This window comes from Typopeltis vanoorti, chromosome 23 (assembly GCF_054136105.1).
Source record: "Typopeltis vanoorti isolate ZY-2024b chromosome 23, IOZ_Tvanoo_1.0, whole genome shotgun sequence".
Classification (NCBI taxonomy): Eukaryota; Metazoa; Arthropoda; class Arachnida; order Uropygi; family Thelyphonidae; genus Typopeltis; species Typopeltis vanoorti.
This window is the reverse complement of record NC_143571.1, coordinates 3,226,767-3,249,157: the sequence shown is the minus strand read 5'-3', so window position 1 is coordinate 3,249,157 and position 22,391 is coordinate 3,226,767. Positions and strand designations below refer to the sequence as shown.

General features: G+C 35.6%; 1 protein-coding gene across 1 annotated transcript in view; it reads right to left on the bottom strand.

The window, feature by feature from the left end:
* Window positions 1-22,391, bottom strand: part of LOC150093575 (uncharacterized) — a gene marked incomplete at its 3' end in the record, with an annotated part of 193,752 nt that overhangs the window by 41,033 nt on the left and 130,328 nt on the right. Inside the window, exon 6 of the mRNA XM_090413224.1 lies at window positions 9,034-9,216. Within this exon, the coding sequence (XP_090269350.1) occupies window positions 9,034-9,216 (183 nt within the window). The remainder of the gene's footprint in view (window positions 1-9,033; window positions 9,217-22,391) is intronic.

The window sequence follows — 22,391 nt, the reverse complement described above, 5'->3', positions numbered from 1 at the left end:
GTTCCTCACGTCTTGGACCAGAATCGGAGCAAGGTCTTTCCGACCAAAGAGCTTCGTCATTACCAACTGAGCTACAGAGGCTCTATAATATAAACCATGCTTCCCAAACCTCAAAAGAGCGCCCCCACCCCTTGGGGGCCGTAAGTTTTGTTGAGGGGGGCATGAAATAATGAAAACAAATTTAAAATGTTTTAAGACTAAGTAGATTATTTTTTAATCTTAAAAGAAACGTATTTAAATTTTTATTTTTTTTTTTCTTCTTTTTTATATTTTAATGGAAAAAATCACACACTGGTGTTGGTTCACAAATTTTGCTTCTTGTGTATTTTGCCGCTTAATGAATATTAGTAAATAAACTTATTCATATGTTTCATTTCAAAGGTATTGATAAGAAGCACAAAAAAGATTACAAATGCAAAATCTTGAATATAAATACAATAAATATTATAATAATATTTATGTATTATTATAATATTTAATAGACACAAGAAAGATATTTAATTAACCAAATATTTCGGTCTGGAAATAGCAGACCATCTTCAGTGGCACTACAAGAACAGTTTAAAAAAAAAAAAAAAATACAAGGTGGAATACTAAGAATAGATCATTTAAAAATAGAACAAGCTGCGTGATGTTATATCACTAAGTATTAAAGGGAATATTTTTAAGCTGAGACATGATTGAAATAAAGATATTAATTAATAATATTAAATAACATATAATTAATATGAATTAATGAGTTATCCTGATTAGACTTTCCCAGATTTTTTATATAGATATGCAGTCATTCCGATTGAGTTTAGGACAATGGAGTAAGGCCTCTACACTTTCTTTGAATAAACGTTCAAATTTATAACGAGATCTATGTAAGAGGCGAGTTTTTGACCAAAGGATGCTGTGGTTAGTTTCAATCCCGTGCTGAGCAAATCCAGATTTTTCAGGTTTGTTGTGATGAATGGAGGATTGATGTTCTTGGATTCCTTTTTCAAGAGAACGTCCAGTTTGTCCAAAATAGGAGAGATCACAGTTGCAGAGATGATAAACTCCAGGAAGAGATATAGTTGAGCGTTTGTCTTTAGGAGAAGAAAAATGGGAAGATAATTTGTTAATAGGTGAATACGTAGCTGTTAACTCATATTTCTTCAGAATTCTTGCGATAGGTTCTGAAATCCCGGAGATGTAAGGAATTGGAACTCGACGTATTGAATCTTCGTTGTTTTGTGGTGGATTATAAGAATCGAGAAGATGTTGAGTACTCTTTTCAGAAAAGCCATTGAGTTTCATGTGTTGTTGGATAGTAGAAAGTTCTTTCTGTAGAAAATTAGAAGTAGAACAATTAGTTTTGGCTCTTCTGATTAGACATTTTATGATTTGTGTTTTTTGACAAGGATGATGGGCAGATTCTTTAAGAATATAATGACCTGTGAACGTTGGTTTCCTGTAAACTGTAGTTGTAAGACTATTTGAAGGTGACCGGATGAGGAGAACGTCTAAAAAAGAAGGTAAGGAGTCTTTGTTGTGCGGCCATACAGTAAAGATGTCATCTATATATCTTACCCAAAAGGATGGTTGAGGGAAAATAGATGAGAAGAGGACTTTTTCTAGATGTTCTAAATAAAAGTTGGCTAAAGCAGGAGAGAGAGGACTTCTCATGGCCGTTTCTTCTACTTGGCTGTAAAATTTGTTTTGACATAAGAAATATCCAGAGTGTATTACGAAATCGAATGGTTTTATAATATCTTCTGATAAGATGTCAGCAAGTAATTTTAAAATCTCCTTGAGAGGTACATTTGTATATAAAGATTCTATATCAAAGCTCACCATAAGATCTGTAGGTTGTAATGAGACATTTTTTAATTTTTCTAAGAAATCTGAGGAGTTTTTTAGAAAGGAACTAGAGTTGCCTATGTGAAATTTCAATAATTTAGCTAGATATTTGGCTATACGGTAAGTAGGAGAATCAATACGATCTATTACTGGACGAAGAGGAAAGTCAATCTTATGTATTTTAGGAAGACCATAAAATCTAGGAGGTCTTGCAAAATGAGTTTCAAGTCTTTCAATTGTGTCTCTATCTAAACTGATGACTTCATCTAAGAGAGAATTTAATTTCTTTAGGTTGCATTTCTGTTGGTAGGATTATAATCAAGTTCTTGATATGTGAAGTGATCTCGAAGTAAAAGAGAAAGTTTTCTTCTGTAATTTGCTGAGTTCACAACTACTGTTGGTTTCCCCTTGTTAGCTTTGGTGATAATGAGGTGATTGTTTTTTCTCAAGGACTGTAAAGATTTCATTTCAGAAAGAGATATGTTGGAAGGAGGAAGTTTGGTCTTAAGTAGAGAAAAAGCGACTTCTAGGCAAAGAGCATTAGCTTCATCACTAGTTAGATGACTGAGATTCCGTTCAATGTTAACTAGAAACAGTCATCATCATCATCAAACTCCTGCCATGTACCCTCAAGGGGTGTACAGGATATGATAGTACTACATGAAAAAATTACATCATTATTAATTTCCTATCTACAATTTTCCTCCAAATCAGTCTGTTACTTGTCAAGACTCCAACATTATCAGATCTTATATTTCTATCGTCTAAAGCACTTTGTACCGTATCAATCCACCTATATCTTGGTCTTCCTCTACGTCGTTTTGCTGCCAACCTGGCAGAGACTTGTTTTGCTAATCTTTCTTCACCCATTCTATTCCATACCACCTGAGATTAGCTCTGCTAACGAATTCCTGGATGCTGACAATGTCAAGTTCTTTCCTAATATCCTCGTTTTTAATATGATATTGCCATTGATGCCATCTGTTCACGCCTATAATCTTTCTCAGGACTCTCATATCTGTGGTCTCTAGTCTTTGGTCAAGTGTTTTACTTCTGACCCAGCTCTCAGATCCATAAGTTAATACTGGTTTGAACACTGTCTTGTACACAGCTAATTTAGTGTTCCGACTAATTTCTCTCTTATTCCATATGAATTTATTCAATTGACTTCCCACCATACCAGCTTTGCTTATTCTGTTGTCTATTTCTATATTTAATTTACCATCTTCAGTAAAAATCGTGCCTAAATAGCTGAAATGTTTTACTTGTTCCACAGGTTCTCCATTCACAACACAGTTGACATTTTCAATGATTCTGCCTATTTTCATTGTCTTTGTCTTTTTATTGCTGACCTTCATACCATATCTATTACAACAGCTATTCAATTTAGTCAGAGAATCTTGCAGACTTGTAGCGGATTTATTTAGAAGTATAACATCATCCGCATAAAGCAAAGAGCTGACATTAACATCTCCAATTTTGATATCATGTTTAATACCACTTTCCTTCATAATGTGATCCATATAGATAATGAATAACAGAGGGGATAATGTACATCCTTGTCTCACACCAGATTTAACATTAAACCATCTTCCTGTACTTCCTTCATTTCTAACTGCTGACTTACAATTCAAATAAAGACTAAGTATTGCTTGATATAATGCCCCACTGACACCATATAACCGCAGCGTATTGAATAGCTTCTCTCTTAGCACCTTGTCATATGCCTTTTCCAGATCGACAAAACTTAAATACAGATCTTTGTTATATTCCCATGCTTTCTCAACTATTTGTCGTAAAGTGAAGATCTGATCCTGACAGCCTCTATTTGGCCTGAATCCAGCTTGTTCTTCACCAAGCTTTTCTTCCACAATTCTTCTCAACCGTTTCTCAAGTATACTTGCATAGATCTTGCCAGGAACACTCAGTAGGGAAATACCTCTGTAATTCTCACATTCGGTTTTATTTCCCTTTTTATATATGGGTACTATGAGAGCTCTACTCCAGTCATCGGGAATTCGTCCCTCTGTCCAGGCTTTCTGAACTATGCAGTGCAGCCACTGTAAGACTCTTATACCACCATACTTCAGCATTTCTGGTCGAATATCATCTACTCCTGCTGCCTTTCCACATTTCAAGCCTTTGATGGCTTTTTCTACTTCTAGTATGGATATGTATTTCTGACTGCATGCCTGGTCAGTGTTTTTTACCACTGTGCTATCATCACTGCTTGTTTCATTTAGCAGTTTTTCAAAGTAATTACTCCATACTTCAAGAATATCTTTTTCTCCCTAAGACTATTACACTTTTTTATAAAATCTTTATCAAGTAGCTTTATTTTTATCCTCCTACATGTTTCGCCAATCTGTTTCTATTGGCGTCCTCAGGGAATACAAATCAGTAAGCACAAAATGAAGGTTACAGACTAGGTTATAACCGATGGTTCTAAATCATACAAAAATTGGTATTGTGCGTGACAATGTGCGTGTCTCGTTAACGTGATTTATTCGTGATGACTCATGACGTAATTGTTATGAAAGTTCATTTCTTTGATGTTTAATGATCTGACAAAAGTTTTCCAAATTTCTGGTAAAATTAGACCTTGATTCTTGTTTAGGTTTTCAGTTTTACGGGCGACTGTAGCTGCTTCTTTAAAGGTTCTTGAATGGTAGTTATCTTCTATGTATGGCATAAGGCTCTTATCCCACTCAATGTGATGGTTAGAAGAAAAAAAACTGCCATTCCTTGACATTTTAATAAAGAAACAATCCAATAATAGTATCAACCTATCTGTATACAGAAAACCTACAAATACTGGACGTTACCTCCATTTCAACTCAGCTCATCACATAGCTCAGAAACTTAGCATTATCCATAGTCTCAAGAAAAGAGCTATACAGTATACGACAGACAAGGATGACCTACTAACGGAATTAACCACAATATCCAGAGAACTTTCTTTAAATGGTTACCCTAAAAGACTCTATAACAAGATTCTATTTACTGATATACCACATCGACAACGTGATGACGTCCAATACATCAGTACAATTACAATTCCTTTTGTCAACAACCTTTCCAAAAAATTAGCTAACCTTTTAAAACCATACAAGATCAGAGTGGCATTCAAACCAATCAATACTATTCGGAAATTTTTAAGATCACCGAAAGATCCTCACCCATTCTACAAATACTCTGGAGTATATAATATTCCTTGCTCATGTGGTATTAGTTACGTAGGTCAGACATCTAGAAGCTTCGAAACGAGAAAGAAAGAACACATAGGATATGTCAGAAATAACAGACAAGACATTTCAGGCCTTTCATGCCACTTTGCCTCTACTAACCATCACATTGAGTGGGATAAGAGCCTTATGCCATACATAGAAGATAACTACCATTCAAGAACCTTTAAAGAAGCAGCTACAGTCGCCCGTAAAACTGAAAACCTAAACAAGAATCAAGGTCTAATTTTACCAGAAATTTGGAAAACTTTTGTCAGATCATTAAACATCAAAGAAATGAACTTTCATAACAATAACGTCATGAGTCATCACGAATAAATCACGTTAACGAGACACGCACATTGTCACGCACAATACCAATTTTTGTATGATTTAGAACCATCGGTTATAACCTAGTCTGTAACCTTCATTTTGTGCTTACTGATTTGTATTCCCTGAGGATGCCAATAGAAACAGATTGGCGAAACATGTAGGAGGATAAAAATAAAGCTACTTGATAAAGATTTTATAAAAAAGTGTAATAGTCTTATGAATAATTGTCAAGAAAAAATTCAACATAATCTTTTTCTCCCGTTTTCATATCACCTTTATCATCTCTAATTCCTTTTACAGCACTCTTTCCTCCATTCTTAAGCTTCTTCAACAACCTCCAGAATATTTTGCCACCTTCTTGATATTTATTTTCTATATTCTTGCCAAAGTCCTCCCATGACTTTTGTTTAGCTAGTTTTACACAGTGTTTAGCATTTTTGCATTTGTCTCTATATTCTCTAAGAGCACAAGCTGACTTATTTGACAGGAACTTTTGGTATGCTTTCTTCTTTTCCTTCACTGCCTCTTTAACTTCCTGTGTCCACCATGGAGTTCTGATTTTTTTATCCTTACAGATAACCTCACCACATGCCTCTCTGGCAGAATCAATCAATGTTTTCTTCAGAGTTTGCCACTGAATCTCCAAGGTTTGATTCCTGTTCTCAAACTCTTTCATTTTTTCTTCAATAATCTTTGTGTATTTTAGCCTACAGTTCACATCTGAGAGCTGCTCAACTTTTATTCGCTTTAAAACTTTCTTACATGTTATTTTTTTCAATATGAAATTCAATTTTATCCTGCTCAAGACTAAATAGTGATCACTTCCAATTTCAAATCCTCTGTACACTCTGGTGTCCTGCACCAGAGAGAAAACATCACTATCAACAATAACATAGTCAATGAGACTTTTCTTATTCCTAGCCTCTTCTCTCCATGTGAATTTGTGCACATTTTTATGTTGGAACATGGTGTTAGTAATAACCAGTCCATGTCCTGAGCAGAAATCCAACAGATATTTGCCATTATTATTAGCTTTGCTCTTTTCTCCAAATTTTCCCAAAATATTTTTGTATGTCTCACAATCATTTCCTACTCTGCTATTTAGAAACACTAGATATGGTATTTATTAGGAACAATAGAAAAATCATGTCCTTTTGACAGGATGAGGGTTTGGCTATCAGTTAGAGGACGTCCGGATATATTGACAATCCAATTATCTGGAGTTTTGAAGGGCTTGAATTGTTTAGATGAAAGAGCTTCATATTTTTGGTTTAGATGTTGACGTAGTTTATTATATGCTCGTTAAGTAGAACGTTTAGCCACAATCCTCTAACTGATAGCGAAACCCTCATCCTGTCAAAAGGACACGATTTTTTTCTTGTTCCTAATAAGATACCATATCTAGATTTGCTAGTTAACATTGAATGGAATCTCAGTCATCTAACTAGTGATAAAGCTAATGCTCTTCACCTAGAAGTCGCTTCTTATCAACTTAAGGCCAAACTTCCTCCTTCCAACATACCTCTTTCTGAAATGAAATCTTTACAGTCCTTGAGAAAAAACAATCACCTCATTATCACCAAAGCTAACAAGGGGAAAGCAACAGTAGTTATGGACTCAGCAAATTACAGAAGAAAACTTTCACTTTTACTTCGAGATCGCTCCACATATCAAGAACTTGATTATAATCCAACCAAAAGAAATTAAATTCTCTCTTAGATGAAGTCATCAGTTTAGATAGAGACACAATTGAAAGACTTAAAACTCATTTTGCAAGACCTCCTAGATTTTATGGTCTTCCTAAAATACATAAGATTGACTTTCGTCTTCGTCCAATAGTAGATCGTATTGATTCTCCGTATAGCCAAATATCTAGCTAAATTATCGAAATCTCACATAGGCAACTCTAGTTCTTTTCTAAAAAACTCCTCAGATTTCTTAGAAAAATTAAAAAATGTCTCATTGCAACCTACAGATCTTATGGTGAGATTTGATATAGAATCTTTATATACAAATATACCTCTCAAGGAGACTTTAAAATTACTTGCTGACATCTTTCCAGAAGACATTATAAAACTATTCGATTTTGTAATACACTCTGGATATTTCTTATGTCAAAACAAATTTTACAGCCAAGTAGAAGGAAAGGCCATGGGAAGTCTTCTCTCTCCTGCTTTAGCCAACTTTTATTTAGAACATCTAGAAAAAGCCCTCTTCTCATCTATTTTCCCTCAACCATCCTTTGGGGTAAGATATATAGATGACATCTTTACTGTATAGCCACACAACAAAGACTCCTTACCTTCTTTTTTAAACAGTATTAATTCCTTACATCATCGTATAAAGTTTACTATGGAAACGGAAGAAAACAACCAGTTATCTTTTTTAGATGTTCTCGTCATCTGGTCACCTTCAAATAGTCTTACAACTACAGTTTACAGGAAACCAACATTCACAGGTCGTTATATTCTTAAAGAATCAGCCCATCATCCTTGTCAAAAAACATGAATCATAAAATGTCTAATCAGAAGAGTCAAAACTAATTGTTCTACTTCTAATTTTCTACAGAAAGAACTTTCTACTATCCAACAACACATGAAACTCAATGGCTTTTCCGAAAAGAGTACTCAACATCTTCTCGATTCTTATAATCCACCACAAAACAATGAAGATTCAATACGTCGAGTTCCAATTCCTTACATCTCCGGGATTTCAGAACCTATTCCAAGAATTCTGAAGAAATATGAGTTAACAGCTACATATTCACCTATTAACAAATTATCTTCCCATTTTTCTTCTCCTAAAGACAAACGCTCAACTATATCTCTTCCTGGAGTTTATCATCCCTGCAACTGTGATCTCTCCTATTTTGGACAAACTGGACGTTCTAAAAAGGAATCCAAGAACATCAATCCTCCATTCATCACAACAAACCTGAAAAATCTGGATTTGCTCAGCACGGGATTGAAACTAACCACAGCATCCTTTGGTCAAAAACTCGCCTCTTACATAGATCTCGTTATAAATTTGAACATTTATTCAAAGAAAGCGTAGAGGCCTTACTCCATTGTCCTAACCTCAATCGGAATGACTGCATATCTATATAAAAAATCTGGGAAAGTCTAATCAGGATAACTCATTAATTCATATTAATTTTATGTTATTTAATTTTAATAATTAATATCTTTATTTCAATCATGTCTCAGCTTAAAAATATTCCCTTTAATACTTAGTGATATAACATCACGCAGCTTGTTCTATTTTTAAATGATCTATTCTTAGTATTCCACCTTGTATTTTTTTTTTTTTAAACTGTTCTTGTAGTGCCACTGAAGATGATCTGCTATTTCCAGATCATCTTCAGTGGCAATTAACCGAAATATTTGGTTAATTAAATATCTTTCTTGTGTTTACGTGCATATATTATTCAGTCTTTATGTCACAAGTATCTTTAAAACATCAAACATAATAATATATGTCTGTATTACGATTTTTTTTCCGATGGAGGCCATGAAATATTTTAATTTTTCCAAAGGGGGCTTGGCATCCATAAGTTTGGAAAGCACTGCTATAAACTACAATATTATAAATATTAAAAAATACAATACATAAAGGTTTTCTGGTAATCATAAAAATTAAATATACCTACCTGAAGATGCTGCCATTGCAACAGAAACTGTAGGAAGAATGGAAAAATTACTTCCAGATGTTGCTGAAGATGCTGTGGAAGATGTTGGACTGGTGACTTCAGAAGATGAAAGATAAATGTTGTGATTGGATGTAGAAGAGACTTCTTGCTGGATATCATCATCATCACTAAGTGGCCCACACTCTATACATGTAAAACACAATAAGATAAATTTAACATGGGATTTTATAATAAAAGAAAGTATTAGCAAAATTAATTTATTAGTAAGTAATAAATGAATATAAGGAGAAAGGTGAAAAGTAAGCTCATGGTTAGTAAAAGACTCAGCCAGAAAGGTGATCAGCATGGTTTGGAAGGCAAAATCAGATTCTGAGAAGAAATTAGCTGAGCAGGCCAAAGGCTATGTGGCAGACCAAAGAATGGAAAAGTGCTTCTTATCATGGTATACTAAGGCAGTTAATGTAAAGTCATCAGCCTCTATATACAAGTAGCCTGGTCACATTTCATGTGCAAACTTCTTCAAATTTTTTTAAAAAATTGTTGGCTGCAATTTTATCAGCTAATTCTGCTTCCCCATGTGTTGTAGTTGGTTTGATCCTAATTCTATTCTTAAAACACATAAATCACCTAGAACCTGCTTTAAATTTGGATCTTCAACTTAAATCTTCTTTCTTCAAATCCGAAAATATGGTGCATATCTTCACACGATTTTTGCCAACACATTTCTATTCTTTTTTCTCATCTGTCTAAACAACTTCAGTGGTTTAGTAAAATTTCCTCCCTTAGATTAATCACTTCATGCACAAAACTCCATAGAGTTTTGTGCATGAAGGTTCATTAGGAAATTACTAAAACTGTTTGTAGGACAGATGTGAAAAAGAATAGGAAATGTGTTAGTTGGTAGAAATAACTCGTGAAGATGTGCACTTATATTTTCTTATTTCATTTTTTTTTTAGGTGATGCACAGCTACATCGCCCTACAGCTGTGAGAAGTGGACAAGGGCTACTGCATCAAGGGTGGATGCAGTTAAAGAAGCACGCCCAGTGGGTGGAGAGAATGCTGTGAGTGGGAACGTTAAATGTTGATAGCATGACTGGTAGGGGAAGAGAGGTGGCAGACATGATGAAGAAGAGGAAGTTGGACATTTTATGTGTGCAGGAGACAAAGTAGAAGGGGAAAAAGACAAAGGAACTGGAAGATGGGTATAAATTGTTCTACTCTGGAGCGAAAGAGAGAAGAAATAGTGTCAGTGGTGTGGTGTGTGTGGCAGAATGAAGAAAAAGTACTGGAAGTGGGTAGGAGGAACAACAGGATCATTTGAATGAAACTGGATCTTGGAGAAGAGTAAGTGGTTGTCTTATGTGTATACGCCCCACAAGTTGGCTGTACAGCAGAAGAGAAAGATGAGTTCTGGAACGTACTAAATGCAGAAATGAGGGAACTGGAAGAAAACAAGATGATGATTGCCAGAGGAGACTTGAACGGACACATAGGAAGACAGAATAAGGACTGTGAAAGGGTGTGTAGTGACTATGGAGTAGGAATGATGAACCAGGAAGGAGAGAGAATTGTGGACTTTGCAGTAGCGTTTGATCTGGCAATTGCGAATTCATTTTTCTGCAAGAAGGAAGAACATTTGATAACATTTAGAAGTGGTAATAACATTTAGAAGTGGTAATAACATTTCACAGATTGACTACATTTTGACTAGAAGAAAACATCTTAAGGAAGTAACAAATTGTAAGGTAATCCCAACAGATCAAGTGGTGCAGCAAAACACTGGCTGCACCACTTGATCAAAGTAATTCTATTTAAAATAAGGTCAAAGATAAGAATTTGGGAGCCATGGGATAAGGACAATTAAGTAGTTTAGCTTAAAAGAATAGTGTGAGGGAACCATTTTAGGGAGAGTGTGTTAGAGAGGATTTTGGATGGACTAGAAAGTGTACAAGATTGATGGAGACATAATTCAAAAGCAATTCTGAGCTGTGCAATTGAGGTGCTTGATAAGAGGAAGGCACAGCAGAAGTGGGAACGAGTGAAGAGTGGAAGCAAACACAGAGGAGTGCAGAGAGAGAAAGCAAGAAGCCAAGAGAGTTGTTGCACAGGCGAAGGCCATGGCATATCAAGATCTTGATGATCAATTAGAAACAATGGAAGGACAGAGAAAAATTTATCAATTGGCAAAATGTAGAATTAAGGCATCAAAGGACATCTTACATCTGAGGCAGATCAAAGACTCTGGAGGAAGAGTATTAAGGAGGGATGTGGATATAAGAAACAGATTGAGAATATACTTTGAAGGGTTTTTCAATGAGGAAAATGCGAGGACTCACAGAGAAGATGGGCAGTCTTATGAGGGGGATGGTGCAGAACATCAGTAGAGTGGAAGTTAAGGAGGCCATAAAGAAGAATTTTCTATTCTTCATCCATAAAGAGGATGAAGAATAGAAAATCTGTGGACCCTAACAGGATCCCAGTGGAGGTATGGAAGGCACTGGAGGAAGAGGGAATTGATCTGCTGTGGGACCTGTTCATAAAAGTTTGCCAACAGGAAAATATACCTGAGGAGTGGAGGGAAAGTAATTCTATTATTCTGTAATTCTTACAGTCTTGTGCATAAAGTTGATGTCCCACACAATGAAAATCCTAAAAAGGGTTCTTGATGGAAGACTGAGGAAGGAGGAGGAGATTGCAAAGGAGCAATTTGGCTTCATGCCTGGTCGATTGATGACAGATGCTATCTTTGAGTTACGGCAGATGATGGAAAAATTTCAATAGAAACAACGGGATCTACATCTGGTGTTTATTGATATGGAGAAAGCATACGATAGAGTGCCAAGGCAAGAAGTCTGGAGGTGTCTGAGGGAGAAGAAGATACCGGAGAAATATGTTAGGTTGGTGCTGGAGATGTACAGAAATGTGAAGACAAGAGTTCGGACCTGCCTGGGAGAGAGACAGAAAGTTTTCAAGTGACAGTTGGCTTGCATCAAGTCCACTCCTGTTTAATATTGTGATGGAAGTGGTGATGGAGGTGGTGAGAGAAGACACGCATTGGACACTGTTGTAAGTGGATGACATCGTGATGTGTGCAGAATCAAGAGAAGAAGTGCCAGCTAAACTGGAAAAGTGGAGGCAAGTACTGGAAGAAAGACGTATGAGACTGAGCAGAAGTAAGATGGAGTATATGTGTTGCAAAGTGGATGGCAGCCAGAGACAGATCTGGAGCTGGAAGGAAATGTCATCAGGAAGGTGAGGGACTTTAGATACTTAGGTTCAACAGTGAAAGAGGATGGAGAGGCTGAGAAGGAAGTGGGATGCAGGTTACAAGCAGAATGAAGGAACTGGAGCGAGAGAGACAGCTGGAGTGCTATGAGATAATAGGGTGCCAATCAATCTAAAAGGCAAAATCTACAGGACAGTAGTGAGACCAGCTATGATGTAAGGGAAACTATGGCTCTGAGGAAAAATAACATCAGCTGGATGGAGGTAGTGAAGATGAGAATGCTTAGGTGGATATGCGGTGTGACTAGAAAGGATTGTCTGCGAAATGACTATGTAAGGGGAATGGTGAAGGTCATGAACTTAGGAGCAAAGATACAGGAGGCAAGGTTGAAATGGTTTGGTCATGTGATGAGGAGGGAGGACGAGTATGTGGGAAGAAAGGTCATTCAGATGGATGTGCAGAGGAGGAGGAAGCGTGGGCAGCCAAAGAAGAGATGGAGGGAGCTGGTGGAGAAAGACTTGAGAATGAAGAACTTGGATGTAGTTACAGCCCAAGACAGGATGTGGACTCACTGAGAACAGCGACCCTACTTAAGTGGGAAAGCTGCAGAAGAAGGAGGAGATTTTTTTTTTTTTTTATCAAAGTGGAAAAAAAAGTGTGATAAAACATTCAATGTCACCTGTTGCACATGACATCCTCAATCAAAGAGGTTGCACTCAAAATGTATAAATAAGCATTTAATGTGCAACATGTGGCATTGTATGTTTTATTACACTTTTTCCCCCTACTTTGGTACTATCTGAAATATCTTGATATACTGCAGGAGACTAGACAAAAAACTGAAAATTTGTTCTTTCTCTCTGACTAATTGGAAAGAAAAACAAATCTCCAACTATTACATAAATATGTAAAAAAAGTTTGTCAAAATTTGGTGGACATGAAAAATACACATAGTGCACATTCCTGTTTATTATTTATTTTATGGTATGACGCCTTGTGAATTTAGTGCTTTTATCTACTCCCAAGTATATATCTGTTTTGTGTTATCAAATTTCACTCAATTTAACTAGAAGGAAAAAAAAATTTGCATAAAATAAAGAAAATAGTAATTCAATTATTTGAGTTATTATATTGTCTACTTAATGTAATGCCACTTACCAGAACAATCATATTACTGTGATTTATCATTTGGAATGCCTCAAAAAAAAAAAAAAAAAATCATAGTCAGCGTGTCATGATGTCATGATAGGTGGCTTCACATCAAGTGGACAGCTATTGTACTAGTACTTTTAGGAAGGAGACAATAATTATAGATGATATAATTACTATAATAATTAATTACTATTTTCTATATTTTGTGGAAGTCAAATTGGCAAAATACAGAAAATGGTAATTAAATGCACCACTACCACTTGGTGAGTATGAATGTTTCAGAGATGTAAGGCAGTTTTATGCATCATAATAAATTTATTAAGATGGGAAAAATTTTCAAAGCATTTGCAGGTTCAAGAAAGAGTCTTTCATACTTGTATTTATTACTATGAAGGTTTTTTTTTTAATTTTTAATGCAAATCCCCACTCAAGGTTAAAAAAAAAACTATAGTACAAATAATATTAGTACTGTATGCAAGTTAAAGGTCAGATAATCCAAAAACTCTAGACAAAATTCCAGGACTTAGATAGTATTTTTTTCAAGCCACTTCAGGCTTCCAATAAACAGAGTGGTGGGTTTTATACTGTGTGATGAAATTCATTTGACACCTAAACTGAATTTCATTCACAAAATCCATGCACACAATTGGATTTGCACCTACAGCCTATTGGTTGGAGAGCAGGTACATTATCCCCTTGGCCCATCACAGTCTCTCTAAAACATGAAAAGTACATCCAGTACCATCACAGTAGCCACTGAGGACATGAAGACCATGCTTTGGAAATACACTACACGATATGGTGGAAAAAAGGCCACTTTACTTCACAGAAGCAAATACAAGACTTTGTTGAATTCTGCATCTGATGTGAAAAACTATTCCTGACTTCAATAAATTTAGATGTATAAAACTAACTCAGACTATCAGCCTAAAGTTGAGACACCTGAAATCCACTTCACTAGATAGTAGTGCATTTTAGAACTTGAAGCCTGAATTTTAGAAACTTTGGTCTATGCTTTTTATAAAGATTTCAAACCTGATGATGACAATTTGGCTTTGGCAAAATGTAGGAATAATGTTCAAATTATTTTAGTTATTATATCCATAGATATTTGGACTAAAAATAAACTCCCAAAAAACAAAGATATTAAAACATCAAATAGATGGGCACATCAATATAAATCAAAATAATCACCTTGAAGAAGTAGAGGACTTTGCATACCTTGGATCACACATCTCAGATTCCTTAACAGACATTAAAACAAGAAAACAGAAAGCACTGCAGTTCCACAGAAGTCTTAATAAAGTATGGAAGTCGAGCCTCATCTCAAAGGAGATGAAGATTCGTCTTTACAAGTGCACCAGCCAGTCTATCTTTCTGTATGGCTCCCAGACCTGGAACATCTCAACAAAAGCAGCAACCAATATTATAAATAGCTTTGGAACTACTTGCCTAAGAAATATCCTGGATTACTCCTAGGAAGACCACATTCCCAACTCTACTATATTAGATGAAATCAAGCAAGATCCTCTAGTCAGCACTGTTCAAAGAAACTAAAACAAAATGGCTCGGCCACCAACTTAGACATCCACCCTCTGTACCCTTTGATGCTCTAGTCCTCTACACCCCCCTACAGATGGAAAAAGGAAAAGAGGCAGACCCCGAACTCCATATTGGAAATACATCAGCAATATTCTCCCTGTTTTCCCCTAACTCTCTGCATCAGAGATCCGTCAATTAACATATAACAAAGAAGCCTGGTTTTCCTTCACGTCATAACAACCTCCAAGTCCTATCTTAGTGTACACAGCCTACTTATTTGTTTTGATTGGTTTCCCTATCTATTTATAATTGTAAAATTATAAATAAATGATAATGATGATGATCCATAGAAAGATGGCAGAAGTTTTTTTTTTTTTCAATTTTCAAAACTGAGTTTTCTATAGGTTATTGTTACTCTCAAGAAGATCTACAAGATGGCAAAACTCGGTATGTTTGGCATGTCAGCAGTCAATATTCATGGAGGTATAAGTGGTGTCCATGAATATTGAATGCCGACATACCAGGATATGATATGTAAAGGTTGTTTTACTTATGAAGATGGCAAAACACGATATGTCAATACTCAAATTTTGCAACCTTCAAGGTTGCAAAATTGAGTATTGACGTATCACGTTTTGCATCGCATTAAACTGTACAATAGTAGATGCTGATATGCTGACATATCTTTTTTTGTCATCTGAGCAACTGTTATTTTTATGATGTGAATGGGAAAAACCCCAATTTATTAAGTTTTGCCACTTGCGAATTTTTAAAACTAAAAGTTGGGAACCCTTGTACATTGCATATTTCAGACATTCATGGAGTGAAATTTTGCTGTGAAACAAATGTATCTACAGGGTGTTCGGGATAAATTTGACAGTTTCGTAAGGAAAAAGAAAATCTTCTTTGTATCTATTAAATTTAATGAATTGACAAAAAAACATTACAGGCAGAGTTAATTACAATACTATCAACAAGATTTACTCAAAATAACCACCATTAGCATCGATCACAGCTTCAATTCTGCTTCGGAACCTCGAACAAGCTGATGCTACAGTCTCCCTGGGAAGGGCCGCAAAAACTGTTTTAATTTTATCCATTAACTGGGCTTTTGTATTACTGGAAGTGCGATTGGTGTCTTTTTCAACTGCGCCCCATACAAAATAATCCATGGGGTTAAGGTCTGGGGAGTTTGGAGGCCAAAAACATTTGGACTGGTGAAGTCGTAGAAATTTTCAGACAACCATTTTTGACTTTTCCCAGAGGTGTGGCAAGGGGCCGAATCCTGCTGCCATACATACGGCCTACCATTGGCTACCCTTGTTATCCAGGGCTTGACTACAGTTAGCAACTCCACGAACAAAGCCCGAATTCCAATGCCAGGGTTCTTCAACACCTGTTCCTGCAGATTTGCGAGGAATTCTGCTGTACGAACGCAATCAGATCGTCTGCTAGGGATCTTTCTTCTTGCTACATCCTCGTAGTCACCATTGCAAGTCTCTAGTTCATGCCTGATTGTTTTTACTGTATTCAGGGAGCATTGGGCAGCAGTCGTAATATCCTTATTTTGATGGCGGGCACGAATCATCATGATACAAGTTATTCTCTTCCATGATTCAGGTGGGTTCCAGCTATCCATCCTTTCTGACATCTTGTATATGAATGAAGAAGGGTCCAAACTTTTAAATGAAGAGAAGTGTGTGTTAATACATGTAACTTACGGAAAAATATAATTAATTATAAATATGTCAAATTTATCCCGAACACCCTGTACTTCTACACAGTCAATTTTAATGGTCAGAAACAGATCTAAACCAGACAAGACAATTCACAAGCTCCGCATGATTCTGATGATATGAAGAAAATGATGATGACTCTATTGTAGAACCTGATTGGCATCCTGAAGTTGAAAACAGCAGCAAGAAAAGAATTAAGCTATTTAAAGAAATCAACAGAAAGATGTATATCATCAAGGTAATGTCACTGAACTGGACAATGCAGATGGGGCCACAGGATGTGCTCTAGAATCTGAATCTCAGCAATATGGTTCTACAAGTAGTGCTTCATCAGACCCCAAAAAAAAGCAAAAAAAGGGAATTAGAAAACCAGAAGAAAAACTTGCTCTTTTTAAACAAAAAGGGTCTGTTAATCCCAGGCAAAATCAAGCCAATTTATCAGTGCTAGCAAAATAAAATGTTCTGAAAAGTACAAACTAGATGCTCAGATAAAATTTCTCTTGATTTTAACAAATTACCAACAGATGTAAAAGATGAATTATTATGCAGTAGGATCACCATATCTAAGAAAAATAACTGGAAAGAAAGGATGAGGGAAGAAAGAAGAGCAAACTCACAATGTCAATTACAGGTTTTCTTATAATATATGTGTAGGAATGTCAAAAATAATAGCTTGCAAGAAAGCATTTATGTATGTGCATAGTTTCACGAGAGAGAAAATAGATGTTCTTTTTCATAAACTAAGAGATTCTCCAACTGTTTTTTCTACATCTGATATGAGGAAAAAACAAACCAGTAGATGAGCACAATGAAATTAAAGCTTTCACTGAGAAGTATCAGATGCATGAAGAATATAAAAAAAAATTTAAAAAGAGCAAGGTGAAAAATGCTTGTTATGATGAGACTTATTCAACACAACAGGCTACAAATTTAAGGAACCTTACGTAGACACCTATGTAATGAATTTAAAATGCAAAGGTGGCATCTAGAATACAGAAGAGCAAGAGAATATTTCCACCTTACACAGTTTCACATTTTAGAAAAGCTGAAAGACGATACAAAAGTAAAAGAGCAAATAAGTTACAGTTAAGCAAAATCCAGATGAGAGCATACTTGTTTTTGACTTGCAGCAAGTTCTTCAAACACCACTTCTTTTGACAACATTGCTTACTTTATGAATGCTTTCTACTTATATTAACTATACAAGATTTCTCATCTGTTGAGTCTACTGAGTGCAACATGTGGCATGAAGCAGTTGGAGGGAGAGGTTCAGATTAAATTGTTTCTTGTGTTTTTTAAGAAAGATACCATAAAGCTTGTGAAAACCTATTCTGATACCTGTGGAGAACAGAATATTAACATTGCTGTAATGTTCAGTGTTGCATTGCTTAAAAAAACCTATCTCTGAAGATCACTAACCAGAAGTTCTTTTTGCCTGGGAACATGATGCTAGTATGATAGTGTTTTGGCAAGTTAAAAGAGCAAAAAAACAAACAAATTGAAGAGGAAATTAAAATTGTAACACCTAGAGACTAGTGTCAGTTTGTAATGATACACAGAGGTAAAAATAAGTTCCAAGTCACTCAAATGAAGCAGAATGATTCCCTTCTACAATGCTGAAATACCATGTAGAACTTTGGATCTAAAGAGGAGAAGGAAAAGGAGACCTACTGGATCAAACTCAGTAACTAAGCCACTTTCTTATAAACACCTAGGGAACTAATCCTCTTAAGAAATTAGTCTTGATTGATGCAGATTGTGATGATTTCTACAAGACTTGACTAACAACAAGCAGCCATGCAAGTGAGTATGGCTCATTGAGGAGTGTACCTACTCTATAGCTCTCTGTCTACATCACTCCAACTACAATGAACGACAACTACATCTACACCAATGCCATCTACCGCCCATCACAAAAAAATATTTTTCTATGGGGAAAAAAAAAAAAAGGAAAATAGTATAAATATATATATAAACACCATATATATATATATATATATATTCTACATTTATATCTCCTCCTGAGATTTTTATTTAATAAGGTTAAAACACCTTATGGTAACTTGTGCTGGTAAAATACTTATAAGCTCTGTATTACTAAAATCTTGATATTTCTAGCCTAGCTCCCACTGATGAGACCTCAATAAAGGTCGAAACAGGTCTGGGTAATGGCCCCTTGCCTTTAATACAAAGCATCATACATCTCCTCCAGGAGATGTGCTTTGCATTATGGGTAAATATAAGATTAGTGATCAGAGCTTATTCTACTTTTATCATGAGTTATCTTGGTCTTGCACTACCTGCAGGGTCAGCTAGACTTGCATTACGTGCAGGCGCAAACTTGACTTATTTGTCTATTTGCTTACTTGGGAAATGGAGTAAAACCAGGTTTAAAATAGCTTGGTATCTTTAACATTTATTACACCCAAGGTAAAATACTTTCTACACACACACACACACACATATACACACACACATATATATAATATATATAAAAACAAACACTATATATATATTTGCCAACCTTTGCCAAGCTGGCAAAGTTCAGTCGATTGGTAGAGCCTCTGCTACTAATGGCTCAGTTAAGTAAATTTGAGTGCGGTTAGTAGTTGGAAGGGGACCAACTGTTCGATGCTGTTGGTACACTCTCCCTCGATGAGTCTTTGGACTCTCTGGAGGTGTCAAATAATAATAATATATATATATGAAAGAATGATCATTAACTCGAATAATAATAATAATAAATTTAGTTTAATCCTTTATCCAAGTGTGAGCAAACAAAGTTTGCACCTGAAAGTATCTTCAGGACTGGGGCAAAGTGGTACAACACTGGGCGACTCCTTGCAAAGGTGGAGCAAGCTACCAACACTCCTATCTCAGTATCTCCCATAATGCAAAACACATCTCCTTGCGGATATGTATAATGTTATGCATTAAGGGACGGGCCACTACCCAGACTAGTTTCGACCTTTATTGAGGTCTCTTCAGTGGGAGCCAGGCCCAAGTGGAGATACCAGGCAGAAGCATTAGCAAGGTCATCCCCCCTCCTATAGGAGCTGCCTTGCTAATGCTTCTGTCTGAAAGAACGTGCTAGTAGCATCTCGTGAACGCCAGTACATGATTACAGCTGAATGACTATCTGGGAGATTACAGCTCAAGTTATTATTTAGATGAACAGGATTGAAGATGATTTCCCTAGATTCTACGATTTTGAAACCAAGGCTATCTCTTCCTTTATTTTAACACCTAAAGTTTGGAAACGCTATGTAGATGATGTCTTCATTATTTGGAGGCCATGGACACGATTCCCTTATGGTTTTCCTCGAACATCTCAATAGCCGACATCATAATATTAAGTTTACTGCCGAGCTTGAAACAGATAATTCCCTGCCTTTTCTTGATGTCAAACTGACCTGCTCTTCTGGTAAACTCAAAATATCAATATATAGAAAGCCCACACATACCAACAGATATCTGCAGAGTCAGTCCCATCACTTCCCTCCTCATAAGCTTGGAATAATTTCCACTTTGGGACATAGAGTCCATTCTCTTCTGGATGACCCAAATGAACTTCTTACAGAAATAAACCATCTCAAAACTTCTTTCAAAGTTAATGGATATTCCAAGAGAATAATTGAAGGATTCCTTCTTAATCCTCCTAGACATCGTTCAGAAGAAACAAATAGATTCAAAGACAATATATCTATTCCTTACACAAGTACAGTCTCACATAAATTAGCAAACGTTCTAAGAAAATACAATATCAGAACCTTGTTCACTCCACTTCCAAAGATCCGTTTCTTAACAAGCCACCCAAAACCTTGTCGTCATCATTTCAAATATATAAAATATTGTGTGATTGTGATATTCCTTATTTTGGGCAGACAGACAAATCTGTTGAATTGCATATGGAAGAACACATGAGGGACATTACTTACAAGAGACAGCGAGCCAGTGCATTATCAAGTCATATCCTTTTCTCGGCTAATCCTAATGATGAAAGCCAAAGTCACAAAATCTGCTGGGAAAAATCTACTAACATCTTCTGTTGAAATGATGAACTAGAGAGAAAAATCGTAGAATCTAGGGAAATCATCTTCAATCCTGTTCATCTAAATAATAACTTGAGCTGCAATCTCCCAGATAGTCATTCAGCTGTAATCATGTACTGGTGTTCACGAGATGCTACTAGCACGTTCTTTCCCAACAATAAAACAAATGAAAGAACAGCTTTAAATAAAACCACAACGATTTAATGTCAATTATGTATAGAGACTCACTATGATGTTCATAGTTTATTTAAGCTTCAGTGTTTTTTCTTTCTTTTATAATGTCACCTGATAAAGGCTGTTACAAGCCGAAATCTCGGTTCTAGTTATTCAATTCTTTTTAAAAAATATATATATAATACGTATATATATATATATATATATAGTTTTTTTTTTTTTTGAGTTGGTACATAATGGTATGACATGCATAATGGTATCTATATTAAACAGTGATGTTTGACAGAGAGGCGATACATTTAGAAATCTGTAATATTCAGTCATTTTTTACATGTTTACCTAGTATGCAAATAAGTTTAGTTATTTAATGAAATTGCATTTTTATGACACCTACTGGTAAGAGACTTGCTAAAACTTTTTTTAGAATTTTAAATTACTTATTATATGTTGAAAGTTTTTCAATAGGTTATATTATAAATTAAAGATACCAAGAAATTATATACTTCATTTCATACATTATCCAAGTGTAAGCAAACAAAGTTTGCACCTTAAGTATCTTTTAGGACAGGGGCAACTAGTGCCAACTAGCACATCTCCTTGCGGACATGTATAATGCTATGCATTATGGGAAGGGTCACTACCCAGAGCAGTTTTGATCTTTATTGAGGTCTCATCAGTAGGAGCCAGATCCAGAGGTGAGATAATGCATAGCATTATACATGTCCGCAAGGAGATGTGCTTTGCATTTTGGGATACTCAGGCAAGTAATGTGAAGTCATACCACATTTGCCATGAGTTGCCCCAGTCCTGAAAGATACTTCAGGTGCAAATTTGTTTGCCTACACTTGGATAATGGATTAAACCAAGTATAAAATTTCTTGGTATCTTTAATTTATAATATAACCATGTGAAAAACTTTCAACAACTATCTAACTCTAATCCAGAGTATTTCAATCATAAGGTGTGATACCTTTTGGCAACTCATATAGGAAAATAAGACTTCTGCATTATTTCAACCTTGGTATCTCACCTCTGGGTCTGGCTCCCACTGATGAGACCTCAATAAAGGTCGAAACCGAAAACCATGAGTTGCCCGAGTCCTGAAATATACTTCAGGTGCAAACTTTGTTTGCTTACACTTGGATAACGGATTAAACCAAGTATATAATTTCTTGGTATCTTTAATTGATTACTTATTATAATACATGAAACTCTCTGATTCCAATCTTTGAGTTTCTTATTCGGTTTTAAAACAATGTGGGATTTAATATCTCCTTAATTTAATAATACTTATTATATGTTAATATATAATATGTTATTGTTAATATATTAATATATAAATATGTTTATATATTAACATGTTCGTGGCAGACTATGTCTTATGCAAGTTGAGCCTCAAGCAGGAGAATACTGTACACTAGTACTACAATAAAACTTTTAGTTCGTTTGGTTGCGAAAAGGTTTTTTGCAGTTT